Genomic DNA, 16,787 nt, shown 5'->3' on the forward strand with positions numbered 1-16,787 from the left:
GCAATGCACTACATTAGTGATGTTATTAGTAAGAATGTATGTTACAGGCATTTTAGATAATAGAGTGTGTCTGAGACATTCTGTAGTCAGTCTCCAGCTGGTGACTTTGATGTTATGAGAACGTGAGAGCGCCAGAGACCTTGCATGTCTAATGTGATGCCATGTGCTTCAGGAAACATATGCTCTTGGATCAGAACTACCCTACCAGAGGATGAACCACTCCTGTTCACTACCCTGCCAAATACATTATCTCCCTTTGTCTTTGTTTCTAAAATTTACATGGAAGCATTGATGTGTTCCATTTTTTCTCCATCCAATCTGATCAGAATTAAATCAATTTTTACTGGCTTCATAAACTGTCAGTCAAAAGGCATAAACTTTGTACTATTGCAATAACTTTTTCTCCCTTTTCAAACTACACCTAAACATCATTCCATTAGTGGTGGCAAAAATGACGCTTCATGAACCATTTGATGTATTTTCTGACCTCACCAAGAGCACCATCTAGTGCGTTTAAAAAATACTGCAAACGGTTCATGAGGTGTCCTTTTGGCCATCACTACAATTCACTATTGATAACCGCTTATCCAGTACAACATGGGGTCTCGATGAATCTAGAACCTAGGTGCTGGACCGAAGGCAGGGGTTACCCAGCATGGGAGGCAAGTCTGCCTATTCAGAGTGCTCTGAAGTGAATTCTCTAATAAAGACACTGTAGTAATTTAAATTGTATCAGTTTGTTTTTTTTGATTGGTTTGGAGCATTTCTCAAATGACAATTCACATTTACAAAACAACAAGTGCAATCCCCACGCTATAATGTCACGTCTGCATAGTAGAACATCATTACTCGTTGCCTCACACAAATTTCCAAATGTTTTGGTACTTGTATGCAAATAGTTTTGCATCATTGTCGTCATTTTGCATAATTTTCAGTTACTTTGGTTTTGTTGGCCAAAGTGGATTATGTAATTTTCCATTGCAATAATTTTGTACTCCAAATTATATATGTAAAACTATGAGCCACCACATGCAAAACAGTTAACCAAATTTTCAATGTATTGTCTGGAGATCTGAAAAATGCATGCAAGTGCTTTCTTTCAACTGTGAACTTTACATACTGTAATATGGAGCGTAGCAAAGTTGAAACTGGTATCTTTGCATGAATAAATGTGATTTTTCGAAAGAACGATCAGTCAGTGACAATGGGAGAGTTAGAACGGACTCTCATTCAGCATTGTGGAGCTCAGGAGCAGACTTACACTGACATACTGACAACATATCTAAGCATTTTGACTCTCATGGTTAAAGCGATGCGGATTGTACTTTTCATTTTGGTGGTACTGACTATTTCATTGGTGGAATTATTTGCTTTTGAGACATAAGTCAATTGTCATTTGCATGAACTGTCTTGACAAATGCACTTATAGTCTGGAGAATAAGTATGTTTCATGAAATGTGCCAAAGCCATGTTGCAATGCTAGCTGCATAAATAACTAGCGTCTGAAAAAAACATTTTAGAAATGTAACATTTTATTGTACTGATTTTATTAAAGCTTTATACGGCACATAAAACCGACGGTGAATCGCGCGAGGTGAGCGTATTTTATAGGACATAACCGTCTTCTCCGCCAGCTCCACCGCATTTCATTGTTGCCGATTTAACGTGAGAAACAGGGAAAATATCAAATATGCACGTGGTCCCAAGCACTGTCCTGGGAGCGATGCGGAGTGGATGCGGCAGACTAGCGTGTGTGGTGAGGGGTTAGAGGCGTGCGGCGTGCAAGTGAGGGTGGGGGCATATGTTGACTACTTCAATGCTGCATGGCTGACCTAGTTTTTTGGGTAAATTAGATTGGCAAAGGGCAACAACCTTCCGAGGGCATAGATACTATATATTGGGGGTTTATTTATTCGAACAAAACACACCAGTGCGTTAAGGATTCCTCACAGAGTCCTGGACGATATCATAATTGAGACAGCGTTGTGCTGGCTGTCGGGGCCCGGGGGACATTGCTGCCATTGTTGACATACTGAGACACATGGCGATGGCATTAATTTCGCTGAACACTGGAATCCCTCGAGCTTATTATAGCCGTGGCGTTTCTTCTGCAAGCATGCGGTGTCCATTTGTATCTCAATGCCATTCTTTCGCCAAAGCTATTTCTAAACAATCAGAAAAGTAATTTTACCACCATGTGGATCCTCCTGGTACCTCCTGGTATATGTTACATTAGATAGATAGATAGATAGATAGCCTAACGTTATTAATTGCTACGAAAATTGCAGGTTAATAGTAGCATCACAAAAACATACAAACACATACATAATGTACAGAATGTGACAAAGTCTTTGCACCAAATCACATATTTCCTGAACTGAACGTCATGTCAAGGGCTGCTGGCTATAACGTAACACTGATTTGAGTTGCCATGTTTCTTTAACCATTGTTAATTAACGGGGTCAATCAATGCCATTCAAACACATAATGACTACTGAAGCATCATTGAATCTTTCAGTTAATAAATTATACATTATACTTTGTTTAAGAACATGGATGTTTCAAAAGGGCCTCCAAAGTCAGCTGTATTTCAGATGTTCAAAAATTATTAGTTGTCCAAGCCGGGCTACGATCCATTAGCATAACAGACATAGTGAAAAATTACGGCTAAGCTTCCCAGCTAAAACTATTGTTAACTTATTAGCAATAATTATTCCGTTTATCTAATATTTACTATGCCAGTTGCTTTAATTAACGACATAACATTGCAAAAGTTACTAACCGAATAGAATAAAATGACATTTTATTTGTTTATCTAAGTATCCGAAAAACTAGCAGCAATCCTCATTTGAAAGTAGCTCCTCTACACATGTGAATGTCCTCTGAAATCTTTGTTATTCTCCTTCAATAAACTGTTGTCGCAGATTTACTGATATCTCGGTTAAATGATTGAACTGGGATGAACACATAGTGGAAACATTTTAGTATCCGATCAACCGCATTTACAGAAGATAAAACGGATGCCACGGCTCGTCTTCCGTTTGTTATGTGTGCATTTTTCACTCCTCGTGTCCCTCCCACGGTTTCCTTGGCCGCTCCGCCCCGGAGGCGTGACTTGGTGCCGATTGGCGTGTTCGCCGGAGAGCCGCTCAGGCTGTACTCCCCCAGTCCCGTAGTGCATCCGTGTGAAGCCGAGTTAACTGGCTGCTCCGGCCCGACCAATATGAACATCTCCCAGAGCCGTGCAGGTCCCTGCGAGTGAGGCGGCGAGGCGAGGCGACGAACGGCGGCGCAACGGTGAGTTTCCGGAGGGGGATCCGAAGGACGCGTCCGGTTTCTCTCCGCCCCGGAGACTGATTTCAAAGGCGGACAGAGGCTGGTCTCCGAGTGTTGCACGATGGAAGCGTCTGGGAGGGGTGTGTGCATGTCTGCATGCGTGTGCGTGTGTGAAAGTGAGTAAATGTGTGTGTGTGTGTGAGAGAAAGAGAGTGAGTGAGTGAGTGCATGTGCGCGCCTGTGTGTGTGTGTGTTCGCGTGCGCGCGAGTGTGCAGGGTATAGGGGGTAATCCACACTCTCACCTCCCTGTTCCCGTAGCACTAACTGTGCCGTCTCTATCAGACAACTCGCCGTGCTTCCCGGGCCAGATTCCCCAGACAAGGCGGGACAGCTGTTGCAACACTTAGGATAAACGTGATTCTGGAAAAAACAAACAAATACAATGAAACGGTCTTGGGTGGATGCAGAGGTTTCCATCACGTTGGTTAAAAGTGAGGCGGGATGCATGATCGCTTAAAAGCGGATAATTTTGCAGAGATCATCGCGTGTCAGTTTGGCAGGTGTGTCAGTCACACGCACCGTACACCTTATTACACAGTGCTGGTAAAAATCCTCTGAACTGCGATCGAGTTAGAAAAGCACCACAGTATTTTTCCATCTTGAACACCGCGGCAATTCTTTAATCATCACTGCTTACTGTATGAGAAAATGGTATACCAGTCTGCGTTTCTGTGCTCCTGGCGGGACGTATTTGCTTAGGATAATGCTCCTCTTCGGATGACTTAAACGCCAGCTTGTGAAAACTCAAAATATGTTTCCTGGAAGGGCCTGTTTTTTTCATTGACGATCAGTTGACCGCTTTATTTTCTTACTTGACGCGCAGCCGGGTAAATTCAGTTTTTCTGATGACTTGGTGTCTCCTGCTAAGAAGGCGCAGTACGGCAGAAATGCGAGGCGCTTTTGGCTGCTCGGATACAGGCGTGCAGGGAGCACGATGCCTCCTTAGCCTGGCACTGGAGTAAGAGAGCCTCCCAGCAAATGGCGTTACTCTTCCCCTACTCCGTGTTTACGTGTGCCCCGTTTTGCAACCGCGCTGAAATTTCACCTTGATTTCTTTTCCCTCGGCGGCACACGAATTATATTTCTATAAATATCTGAAATGCGTAGGGGTCAACTGTGTTTCCTGTCATAATACAAGGCTAAGACATGTAACTGATTTAAAACTGACGTCTGTGGAAATGCATTGTTTTTTGGTCGCATTGTTGAAAAAATGACATCCTCGAGTCATACTGTGATGTGATGTGCCGCCCCGGCTTAGCGGCAAAATGGTCTTAATATCTGGGTAATCTGAAATTAAACTTAAAGCTGATGATGGTGGTGGATAGAGCCTTTTAATTCCCCTCCCTGTGCCGTTATCTCTAATGGAGGTCTGGGGGCCGGTAATGAGGTAGTTCATGCTGGCTTCGGGGGCTTGTAAGGGACGGTGTGGGTCGGTAGCTGGGGAAGGGCCCGATCGTGATGCGTCCTCCAGTCTAGTGACACACAAACACCATGACACCTGCCATCACTGGGGCACTGTCCACACATGCTGTGTTCACTCTGTGGGCATATACAGCGTCACAGGGCATGGATCTGAACTGGAATGGGCAGACACAATGACATGAATGCTGAATATAAGAATTCTCTCACTGCTGTGAGTTTTTTAGTGCCTAATACTGTGATTTTACCACGTTGTAATTGTGTTGTAACATGGTCATTTTGCTCCCACATTAAATATTTATGCTGGCGAATAAACGAGTGAGACTGTGAGTCCAGAACACGCAATGGCTCCTTTGTACTGGGTCCTGTGTGTGTGTCGTACATCAGCACGCCTGCTGAAATGTTACCATCGCACCCCGCTGGTATCTGAAGACATCACTGTGGCAGTGGGTGTCGGGGTTGGGGGGGGGGGTGCGTGGGGTGAACAGTGGGTTCCTGACAGAAATGTCCACCTCCCGTCCAGCCCGTCCTTTGGGCTGGACTCCATTTATTTCCATTTATTAGCTCTTGTATCCTAGTTAACCTAAATCGCTTGTCCGCTTAGGCGAACGTAAGCAGCTGCTAATCTTCAGGCTTTTTGACTTGGGCCGATTTCAGGCAATCGTCTCCCCCGCCAGCATGATCCGATGACGGTCTGGATTCCCTCTGCTGTCATGAGCCGGGTGGGGGTGGGGGTGGGGGGGGGACTGGATGAGATCTGCTGTGGTGTGTGTTTTTTTTTTTATCTTTGTAATCGGCGCAGGGAAACACCTGCCCACATTCCACAGTTTTTGTTGCCCCCTCTGGCATGCCTGTGTCCGCTCCCCACGTGAGACTCGATGGTAGTTATACACAGTTCCAGAAGCCTCTGTGTACCTCACATTTGCCTGCTGCCTTATTCTGCATTCCTGCAGCAGGCGGCGCAGTGGTTAAGGTCCCCTCAGCTTGCGTCGTCGCAGCGAGACGGCTCGGTCGAGCCGCAGGAAGTTGCATCACGGAACTGGCGGCACGAGGTCTAATAGCAGGAAGGCGCTGGCTTCCAGGGGCCATTGTGAAGGCCCTTTCCCTGCATTGTGGCAATGAGGAACAGCCCCTGTTATGATTGGGAGACGTTCCAGGTCCACCCTCACCACGTTAGAAAAACAAACACAGATCTTAGTGGCAAACGCTAGCTGCTACCTGTATGTGTTTTGGCTGTAAGACTGTTTTGAAGGTTGTACTGACTGATGCCATTCAGAAATGCTGTGTCGAGAGGGGCCTGTGACGTTTAGCCCCGCCCCCGATCGCTTGCGGGGAGGGGGCTGTCATTTTCACACACCCCCCCCAAATCAGTTGAGGATGGAACATGTGATATAAATTTATCCTCCGATATCCTATGGAAAGGGCCTGTGATGTCTACCACCCCCCTGATCGCTTGGGGAAGGGGTCTGTGTTTATCCTGTAATCAGAGCTGAGGGTGGGCTGCAGTTCTTGGTGCTTGGTGGTACCAGCAGGACTGTGTGTGTGTGTGTGTGTGTGTGTGCGCGCGCGCGCGTGTGTGTGTTTTGATGAGTCCATAGTGTTGCACCAGCTTTATTTCACACAACCATTATCGGCAGACACTTCCTGTCTGCTCAGATGATAACATTTTTGGATGTCGCCCCTCCTCCCTGTGGATAATCGCTCTGTTTTTTGTTTATATTTGGGAGGGGCTCTTATTCTGTTATTTCTTCTAGCTTTTCCATCATCCACCCACCCCCCCCAACCCCAAACAGCCATCTTTGTCCTCTGAAAAATGTACGAGAGGGCGTCCGGGTCCGAAAGGCGCGTGTTTAGAGTGACCCGACGGGGCGTCCGGCCCACACTCTGACTCCACGGCGCCCCCGTTTCCTGGACCTGCCCCCCTCCAGCTCCAAGAAGCGTGAAAATGTGTAATTCCCGAATGGCTCTTCCTCTAAACGTGTGACACCCTTCGAAAGGTGTTGAAATTCATCCGAAACACGACTTTTTCCTTTTTTTAAAAGCCGGCTCGCAGTGTCGTGTCTCGTTAGCTGCGCGTTTTAACAGTTTTTCTTCATGTGTTTTTTTCCCCCCTCGCCATATAAAGCAGAGGCAGCTTGTTGATGTTTCATTAATTGAGCAAGAGCCGTCTGGAGGCTACGTCGAACCCTCTGAAGTGAGTTTGGGAGGCAGAGGAGGGTGGAAAAAAAAGGTTTTAATTTGGAGTGAAACAGGTTCACTCGACACAGAAAATTGCAGATGTAACTGACCGAGGAGGGGAACCTAGGTGTTTAGAAAGTGCCTGGAAAGAAATGTGCATGTGTGAGCATCAGCGCGTGTGTGTGCGAGCGCACCCAGACACACGTGTTGGCGGGAGTTGGCATGACGCCTCATCGCTGGATCTCTCTGAATGGAGTGTTTCACGCTGTTTACACCCAAGGGCCAGCTGGAAATGAAAGCAGACATTAACCGGACAATGGCACTGTCACATCGCGGGTCACACGCCTCCTTTTCTTTGTTTTCACCCAGAATCCTCGGAGGTGCTCTGTAATTTAAGCGGAGGCCCGTCCGTAATGGGCATTGTGATAGACGTACTGTTTGCCCTTTTATGCCGTTGACAGATTTATTTTATTTGTGTCTTTAATGAGTACGGTCTGGAGGTGCTGTTGTCTCGCCATGTGCGTGTGGAAGCCTTCATGGCGATGGTGTGTTTGTGTGGGGCTTCCAGGGCTGGGAGGGGGAGGGGTGTCGACCGGATATTCCAGCCATAACAGTAAGTGTCAGTAAGGTCGTGTGTTTAATGCAGCAAAGTGTCCAAATGCGCGCTTTTAAAATAAGTTAGTTGATAGATGGTCTGCTTGGTAGTCTGGCCCTACGAGGCAGTAGAGCAGCGGCAGAGCAGGAGCGCGGCGGGTTGGAGGGAGGGGCCGACCGAGCACGTGGCGCGGCTACGCTTTTAGCGGCTCGTGGCGCCGTCTTTGTATAGCTGCCCCGGTTTCGGAGCGACGGCTGGGGAGCTGGTGACCCAGAATTCGGCCCGGAGCGCTTTGCCGTCAGAGGAAACATGCTCCGGGTCTCCCCCAGGAGCTGGGGGGTTGGGGGCTGCTGATGGGGGTGTTCGTGGTGGGGTTTGGGGGTGAGCCAGCACTTTGCGGCTGAAGAGGAATTGGAGGTCTGCCATTGCCGTGGGGGCGGGGGTTGGTTTGTTTACCCGCCATGAGCCACCTGAGACAAACAGAGATGAGCACTGGCGTGGAGGTCTTGTAATCCAGCGTCCCCCTCTGCCCCCCCCCCCCCCCCCCAACATGATCTAACTTGTCTGGGTTTTTTTGTTCCTGTTCGTTGCCGGAACCTCGGGAGCAGACGGGTCTGGTTCTGTAGCAGCGTGCAAAAATCTGGGGCGTGTATTTAAGGAGGGATGACGTGCAAGAGACCGTAAGAGAAAAGAGGAAGGAAGGGAACGAAGCAAGAAGAAAGTGTGAGGTTTGCCGTTTCGGTGGATGTGGAGCCTGAGTAAAAGCCTGTTTTTGAAGATGAGAGCTTCGGTTTGCGGGAACATTAAAGGTGCCACGTTTTGGAAGTTTTGTCTGTTTCAGTGTAACGCTTTGCTGCTCAGATGGCTGGTTGGAGCCTTTGGGTCTCTGCATGGGCTTCCCCGATATCCTCCCGTATGGCCAAACATGTGCCATTCCCAGTATCAGCTTCTCACTTTCCTAAAAGGAGGTGATACTCCCCAGGCTTGCCCTTTATGTGTCTGATGCAAGTTGGGGGGGGGGGGGGGGTGGTCACACGCTCTCTGGCCGTGTGAGTGCTGGGTCAAAGGTCAGAGGATGAATTTCACTTGACAGAACTCTCTGTACGCTTGTTCGTTTTTCGCGTGGTTATGTCATCCAAGCCATTGATATGTCAAATTGTAGCAGACTGGGGGGGGGGGGGCATGGTTAAGTGGTTATAGATAGATAGATAGCTTTTATTGTCCTATAAGGATATTTGCTTTCACAGTTTGTTCCTGTACAAACACAAGTACATTACCCACAATTACATTACACACAATATACACCCAATCCCATAATCCCAGGTGGGGCTCCTCTGGTGTACCCATGACCACAGTACTTATCCTGGTTTTCTCAGTTTAAAATACCTGCCTATGAGGAGGCAGGAGCAGAGGACAGAGATCCATCACAGCGCTGAAGGCAGACCTTTGTGATGTCATAACGGCTCTCGTCATGGCAACGCATCTCTGTCAGCTGTCTGCACTCAGCATAGCATGTAGAGAAATCGAAGCCTATGTGTTTTGTTTATTTTTCTCATAATAAGTTATTAATCCTTTAGAGCAAAGCTAATAGCGGCCCAGGCTGGGACACGGACTGTAATTCCACCCCCAGTCCTACCCCCTCCTACTGCTGCTCTTTCCATCGGCAGTCAAGAAGTGTCTTGGGATTCCTCTGTCATAATCGGCTTGCCCCGTTGTTGGTAATGGGTGGCTAGACAAATTAGCGGGATACTGTGTGCTGGAATAGGGCCGTTTGTGTTGTCCTGTTTTTTCCCACTGATCCGGTGAGGAGTGTGGGGCCCGCTCGGGGACCCTGTGGTTCTCTGCTTAAACCCTCCAGCTAGTCCTGTCAGGCCACCAGTGAGGTATGAAACCAAGCAGACAGCATCTGCGTCTCTTATGCTATTCCTGGAATCCATTTGGTTTCCAAAATAAGGATGAACAAAAATGGTCACTCTGATTCCGTGTCTCACTGGAGACCATGTGACTGACGGGGTCTTGAACCTCAGAGGGAGGGGCTGATGCTATTGGAGCTCTGCACAGCGGCTTCCCGTTTCATGACATCAAAGCCGGTGGCTAAACAGGTCTGTGATCTCCCTGCACTGGGGACACGTCCTGTCCTGCCCAGATGTCTGATTTCTCCAAAATGCGACAAAACGGAATTCTGTATGCCCTCATATCTCCAGCACGAGGAGCCTCGACAGGTCCTGAGACATTTTATGTTAATATTGATGCTTGAAACTGGTTACCAAATAATTCATCATGTAGCATGAATAGCGCAGTGTTGCATTAATTTTTAAAATTCTCCGAGTAGCCTGTTAAGTACCTGTGCTGGGTGTCATCTGAGATTTCCTTTGATTATCCCACTGGGCCAGAGCTGACACTTCTCTCAGTATTTCTGCACTCCGTCTACCTCAGCTTTGATATTCAAAAAGCTTCTAACAAGAAGTTTAGATACGCAAAGGTTTAGGAGGTAGCTAATTTTTCATACCATCATACTGTCCAGGCATTGTACCGCAGTATATGGTATTTTGGTGGTATTTTCAAGAGTAATGTTATTGTGGTATTTTGAAATTATGGCAATTAAAATTTGCAGAGCAGAGGGGAGGTCCCTCAAGGTAAAATTGGCCTGGGGGGGTGGTCCCTCATGATGAAATATCGCGGTATATCCAGAATTCCACAGTGTGCCGGATTACAGTAATATAGCTCAAGCTTAACAGAAAATCTGTAAAATGGCGGAGCCCTGTTTATTTTTGCTGTTAGTATGTATGCTCCCACCCTAATGAATTTATCTAAGAGTGCAGTCTTGCTCAGTAATCAGGCGCCTTTTCTCGCAGGTTAAAATGGAAAAGTAAACAAAGCACTAATGCCAAGAGGCCAGATGTGATACTGCGTTTTCCAGGGCAAGTTTTACCCCGTCGTGCTTCGGGGGGGGATGCACAGACCGGGCTCTCGATTCCTGCTCTTTTTCGGCGCCTTGTACGACCCGCTTATTTCTGCACGTTCCTGTCCTCCTCCCCCTCTCTCTCCCGCGCTCACCATGTCAACCATGTCTCTCTCTGAGAAGCAGGCCTTGGTTTTGATGGATTATGCATCAAGTGGAATATCAGAGTGGGGGGGGGGGATTGGGTTTAAGTAGATGGGGAATTAAGGGCTGTGGAGGCACAGGGGTACGGAGGCATTGTGCCAACAGCCTTGGCTGAAGGGGCGCTGGGTTAACAGAGTGCCATCTCTGACCCCCCCCCAAGTCATCAGACTACCAGGATTCTCTCTGCCACAACATATGAAGCTGGGAGTCAGGTCATCTGACTAGCCTTGTGTGGGGGGAGGTGGGGGAATGGTGTAGCCCTTATTACCCCCCCCCCCCCCCCCGTGCTCTTTTTGAGGTTTATCACACCCTGGGGTGTTGTTTTTTTTAATCCCATAATATTGCTGATTTCTGGCTCTCTCCCCAACTTCACTTTGCGAGTATCATGACGTTAATCGCCGTTATATCTGCCACTGCAGTAGTTGTGAACTCTGGTCGGGTTCCCTCTGCCGCGTGCATCCTTCCCCCGCAGTCTCCGGGGAGTCCTGTTGGCAAGGGCTCCGTATATTAAAAAGAACCGCAAACAGCACCTTAAACCGAAGCGGCGTTTGGAAGCATACGCCACCCGGCTAATGCAGCCGCATATGAATTGACCAGGGCTGAGCGTCCAGGAGGAAATCGGGAACGAACCGGATCGAAGTATTTCCAGGCATTAGAGGTTTCTCGGCCTGCCTTTCCGGCCTGCTTTGAATCGGCTTCGCTTTGCAGGCCTATTCCATGTCCGCTTCGTCCCGCTTTTGCCGTGCCTCACTCCGTGTGCGTCCTGATACTGCCTCCGGGCTGAACGCCACCCTGTACTGGATCAGCAGCATGTGGAGATGAACGGATTATTCATCATTGTTATTGTTGTTGTCGTCATCATGATCATACCCCTCCCTCCATACATCCCTTCTTACTGCTGACCTCATCCAGATGACGTCATTCTGACCTGGAAGTTCCAGATTGCATGTACACAGTAAAAATGACTCATCACTAATTTGTTGTTATTATGTTATCTGATCCGTTTATAATAAACTTAATACTTCATTAAATAAGCATACCTCCTATATTTAAAATGACAACAAAAGGATATGACTTTATTTTTGATGACTCGGGTATAACGTGTTTTTTTTCTCTGCTGTACACACTTGCATTATTACTTCCCTCTTTTGGAGAGCTGTTGGGCCGGCCCTCTTTCTCTTAAGGTACGCTGAAGGGCTCATGGCCCAGTTGTGGGGGTGTGCTGGGAGCGGGCTGGCCAGTGGTGCAGTTTGCTGCATTATGCACAGTATGCAGCCCCTCCCTGGCTTCTTGGAGGTGGTCGCACAGCCCTCCGCCACTGGGGGTGCTGGGCTTCTTGCTACCTCATTCTGGATACCTGTTTAGGGTATGTGTAGCGGTGGCGGGAGGATATGGGGGTGGAGGAAAGGCTGGGAGGGATTTTGGGGGGGGATTCCACTCGGCTGCATCTGACAAATGCTTGTGATGTCACACTGCAGCCTCCCCCTCTCTGATCCAACCCCTCCCCTTCTGGTTTAGATTTATCTCTCGTCTCCTTACGGCCTGCTGTCTGGGACAGGAAGTCTGCTTCCTTTCTGCACGCTGGGGAGGGAGCCCTTAGTGCCTGGTGCTCAGGGCTGCTCTCATCTAGGGGTTTGCTTAGTTTGCTTTTTTTTTTTATTTTTTAATGTCCGACCACTGGTGACGAGATGGTAACAAAAGGTTCAAATCTTACCACAGAAGTGTGTCCACAGCCAAGTGGCCACAGTGTCTGCGTGGATTAACATTCCGATCAGGAGTTATTTTCAGTCAGGTGTGAAAACATCCTAATAATACTCCTTTGGTATTTTACTGACTCTTTTGGTGTCTTTCTGTTCCTTGCTGTTTTATTCCGGTGTGACACACAGACGGAAACCGATCGTCTCTCGTTCATTTGTTTATGCCCGTCGTCCCACGTCTATGTAGCGTATCATCCCGGGGCATGATGGCACCAATGTGGTGAGGTCATCGGGGCGGCCCAGGGGGGCGTCTGAAGTGGAATGTGCGGGGGGGGGGGGGGGGGGAAAGCGACCGTCAGGTGCCCCCGCAGCTGAGCCCCTGGTCTCCACTGCGTGGGATAATGAAAATGAAGCCTCTTCACTGATGCCGTCTGACATCCTGTGAATGTGTCACCGTCCTTCAGTCTGATATAAACCCGGCTTTTCTAACACGCCTCACAAGTGAATTAATTGGGACACGTAAATACAATTACCCTCGATTCAGTAATTGCAGAGGTTCACATACTTTTTCCGTCAGTGGCCTTAATTATTCGGACCATTTGTCTAACAAATATGTGTCTATGTCAAATGTGTGTCTTATTCGTTAAATGACACTTTTTATTATTGTGACTATTGTTATGTCGGAATACGTTGTAGGAGCAATTCCACTGACTTTTTTTCTCATCAGTGAATCAGATTTAATATTAAGATACAGCAGTGGCAGCAAAGGATGGCTCTGTGTTTAATTTATAAAGTATAATACAATGTCCTCTATTTGCAAAGGGTCCAATACAATGTCCTCGAGTTTCAAATGGCTTCCCCTCTAAAACATCTAAAACTTACCAAATGTATAATAGATTATCTGGCAGTTAAACTCTGCTTGAGATCAAAAGCCTGTTTCTTTTTTTAAAATCTTTTGCCCCATGGACAGCCTCCATGCCAGAATCAGTGGATTCATGAACGAATGCAAGTACGCTTTTAGCAAACGGTTGTTTAAATAACACCCCTAGACCCCTTTAGTTTCAGACTTGGGTCTTTAGGGTACTAGATGTCAACCCTGGCAAGGACCTGACTATGAATCCAGAAACATAAGCTTCTACTATACAAACAATGCAATTCAAGACTAGGTTAAGGTCAGAAAAGTGAATCTCCAAACACATGGCAGATCTTAAATACAGTAGTACCTCAGAACTTGAATAATAATGCGTTATTATTATTAAAAAAAAATTTTAAACTTAATCCGTTCAGAACTCCTGATCGAATCCTATAAAATCCTAAAAAGCTCAGGTTCTGATGGAATTTTCCCCATAAGAAATAATGGAAAACCAATTAATTGTTCCCGGCCCCAAAAAGTTACACCTAAATATGTTTTTTTTTTTTTTTTTTTTTAGCATTTAAACACAAAATGAACCGGATAAAACAAGAAGAGCATATACTGTACTAAACACATCTAAGGACATTTATTCAAACAGTAATTTGTAAAGAAAATAAATGTATCCAAACAATGTGTAAAGTTAAAAAAAAAAACAATGTGTCCTGCCCCGATCGTCTGCTCCTTCTGTGTTCCACGCCCCCTCATTAACCCCATGTGAATCCCCTTGTGATCAGCTGTTTCTTGTTGTCATGAGTCCTCTGTATTTCATCCGCGTTTCAGTTTGTTTCCCCAGTCCGGTCATTGTATTGTCCGTCTGCGTTTTGCCTGTCTTACCTGTAATTAAACCCCGTATTCCCCGATACCCTGACGTCTGCGCCTTTGTCTCCGTTCCGTCCCCACTCGGCACAACAATATTATTATAATTAAATGTATTAATGGTTTATTATTGATATTAAAATAATTAATAAGAAATCTTTATTTTAAAATGTATTTTATTATATAATAATAATTACTGTTACTGTTTATCATTTTCTAAATGTATTTTTACTGTCTAAATATATGTACTCAGCTTGTGTAAACATGCACGATGCTATCACAGCGAATGCGAGGCTGAGACTGAAGCGTTACCCTTTGTTTCCGCTGAGAGACATGCCGTGTGACTCATTTCCCCGCGCGTACAAGTTATCTTAGGTCGGCGTTCACGGTTTGACTTCTGAGATTCAGATCGAGTACTAGGTAATTTTTTTTCCGAACTGGTTGGTTCGAGTTTTAAGAAATTCGAGTTCTAATGAGTTCAAGAACTGAGGTACCACTGTACACTTATTTTCAGTGGGGAGCAGAGAATTTTTATTCACCCAGTAAGATGTGAACTAAAGTTCTCTTTCTACAGTAAATATCCAGACAGGTGACCTAGGCTCACTAGTAGGGAGGCCTAACATCTCAGATTCAGGATCCCCAAGGGGAGATGTTTGTTTGACATCTAGTTACCTGTCCGTGACATGGTGAGCTTGTTTAGAGCCCAGAGCTGAGGCTGCTGCTTTTGCGCAGCTAGTGAGAAGCTGCGGTTACAGGAAGTGGTTAGCGGAGCATTGAGTGCGAGCTGCTCGGCTCTGTCCGGTTTCTGCAGAACAGCGTAGCAGGTGAAAAACTGCCTATGTGAGCGAATGGAAAATTTCGATGCAGTCACAAAGTGTCTGGGGCTTTATAGGAGGCGTCGGTCCTTTTCGGCGCTGCCAGACGGCACGAAAGGTTTTCGCTGCGATGGTATCTAATTAAAAAAAAATAAAAATAAAATCCCATCGATGGTTGTACCGGAATGGTGGGCAAAGTGAGCGGGTAATGTTCATTAACAGCAATGAACGTGCTTTCAGAACATCACGGACCGTTAATTTGCTCTGGAAAAAAAAGTCCCGCCTCGCTGGCAGTGTTTGGTTTGGACGCTCCTATGTATGGGAGACGCCATCCGCGATGTTTATTTCGTACGAGGCCCCGACGGGTGGAAAATGACGAAAATGTCGGCGCAGGCTGGGCACGACAGGCACCCTTAATTAAAAATGATCGAATAACCAAGGAATGTAAATTCTGAGGAAATATCTCCGAAGTATTTCCTGTTTGAGGGCAGGAACCCCCGCCACCCCACCCCCCAGCCTTTGATGTTTTTGTGATACGTGAAGCCCACAGTTTCACTCAATATATACAAACTTTCTCTTGAATGTGAACTGGGGATGTAAATAAAGCAGCTCATTTGTAAAGTAGCCTTAAATAAAGTACGTAATGGAGCTTGTGTGCTCTTTGACTTCTGACACAGGTGTCGGGGGGTGAAGGTTCAGCCTGTGGGCAGGATGGGAGGAGGCTGTGTGAAGAGAAGCAGGCCTCACTAAGACCCCCACCCCCCCGCCCGCGGCCCCAGCCATGGCCAACCACCTGGAGCTTCTCGGTGAGCTGCAGCAGCTGGAGAAGGTGCCCAGCCTGGAGCGGCTGCGAGCGGCGCAGAAGCGCCGGGCTCAGCAGCTGAAACGATGGGCTCTCTACGAGAAGGAGATGCAGAGCAAGAAGCGGCGAGCGGATAAGCGCCGTCCCCCGACTGCGGCCACCGACGCATGCAGACGCATCTCCTTTGCCGCCAGCGTGGCCCTCCTGGAGGCGTCCGCCCGGAATGACGCCGATGACGGTAAGCATCCGCAGGCTCCCCTGCCTTGCCTAGTATCCCCGGGTGCTGTGCTGGAATATGGACCAATCACATTGCACACTCTTGACCACATGACAACAACATGAAAAAAAGAAAAAAAAAACAAACAGTGATTGGGTGTTCATCATCTATGCGTACTTGCGGGTTCTTGTGTTCTCACATATGCGTTTGACATCATCTTCCATTGCTGAAGTAAGGTTCCTATACTCGAGAACAGAAGTATGTAGGACGGTAAAAATCCCCGGATGTTGTTCTTGCCCTGCCCCAAATATTAAGGATGCAGTTGCATCCTCACCAGTGAGAACAATCCCATGATTCATTGCATCTCAAGTTTGTTTTTTTTTTTTTGTTCTTGGAAGGCAAGTTAGCAAAGACACTCTGGCCAAGAGCACAAGTACGTTCTTTGCAATCTCGGTATTGACAGGCACCTGCAGTTATTAATTATCTTAGACAGGCTTGTTACGGTGGTTTTGACCAAACAGGCCCTAATCCGAGTGACAGCTATATATGGAATAAATCCACAGCAGCTCTGAAAAAGGATAATTTTTTATTCTCGGACAGGCGGCTAAGGATAATTGTGCCTGTCAGTGTGTCGGAAACGATTGGTGAATAACCAGCCTGCCTGATAAAGTGGCAGACGTCTGTGTCACGGGCGATGCAGGTTCCCCCTTCGTCTCTAAGGAAACGGGTGACAGCGGTGGACCGGGTCCCCCAGCCCCGTGGTTCTGCGCTCAGTGACTACGTGCTGATGCCGTCGCTTCTAGCTGACAGACAGGTTCACGGTCACTGTGATTTGCTGCACGTGCTAGGAGTGGCCACTTTGTGTGTGAATGCTGGCCGGAATTTCATGTTG

At 47.1% G+C, this 16,787-nt stretch overlaps 1 protein-coding gene across 2 annotated transcripts in view; it reads left to right on the plus strand.

The window, feature by feature from the left end:
* The first annotated feature begins 3,096 nt into the window (after nt 1-3,096).
* The window catches only part of ppp1r16b (protein phosphatase 1, regulatory subunit 16B), a 35,812-nt gene continuing 22,121 nt past the window's right edge, over nt 3,097-16,787 (plus strand). For both annotated transcript variants that reach the window (XR_002836203.2, XM_023795414.2), the window contains exons 1-2: nt 3,097-3,297; nt 15,554-15,916. Coding sequence is in view for 1 of the 2 variants with exons in the window: in XM_023795414.2 (XP_023651182.2) it covers nt 15,658-15,916 (259 nt within the window). In the remaining variant the exon portion in view is untranslated. The remainder of the gene's footprint in view (nt 3,298-15,553; nt 15,917-16,787) is intronic.

The sequence above is a fragment of the Paramormyrops kingsleyae genome, chromosome 8 (genome assembly GCF_048594095.1).
Source record: "Paramormyrops kingsleyae isolate MSU_618 chromosome 8, PKINGS_0.4, whole genome shotgun sequence".
Taxonomy (NCBI): domain Eukaryota; kingdom Metazoa; phylum Chordata; class Actinopteri; order Osteoglossiformes; family Mormyridae; genus Paramormyrops; species Paramormyrops kingsleyae.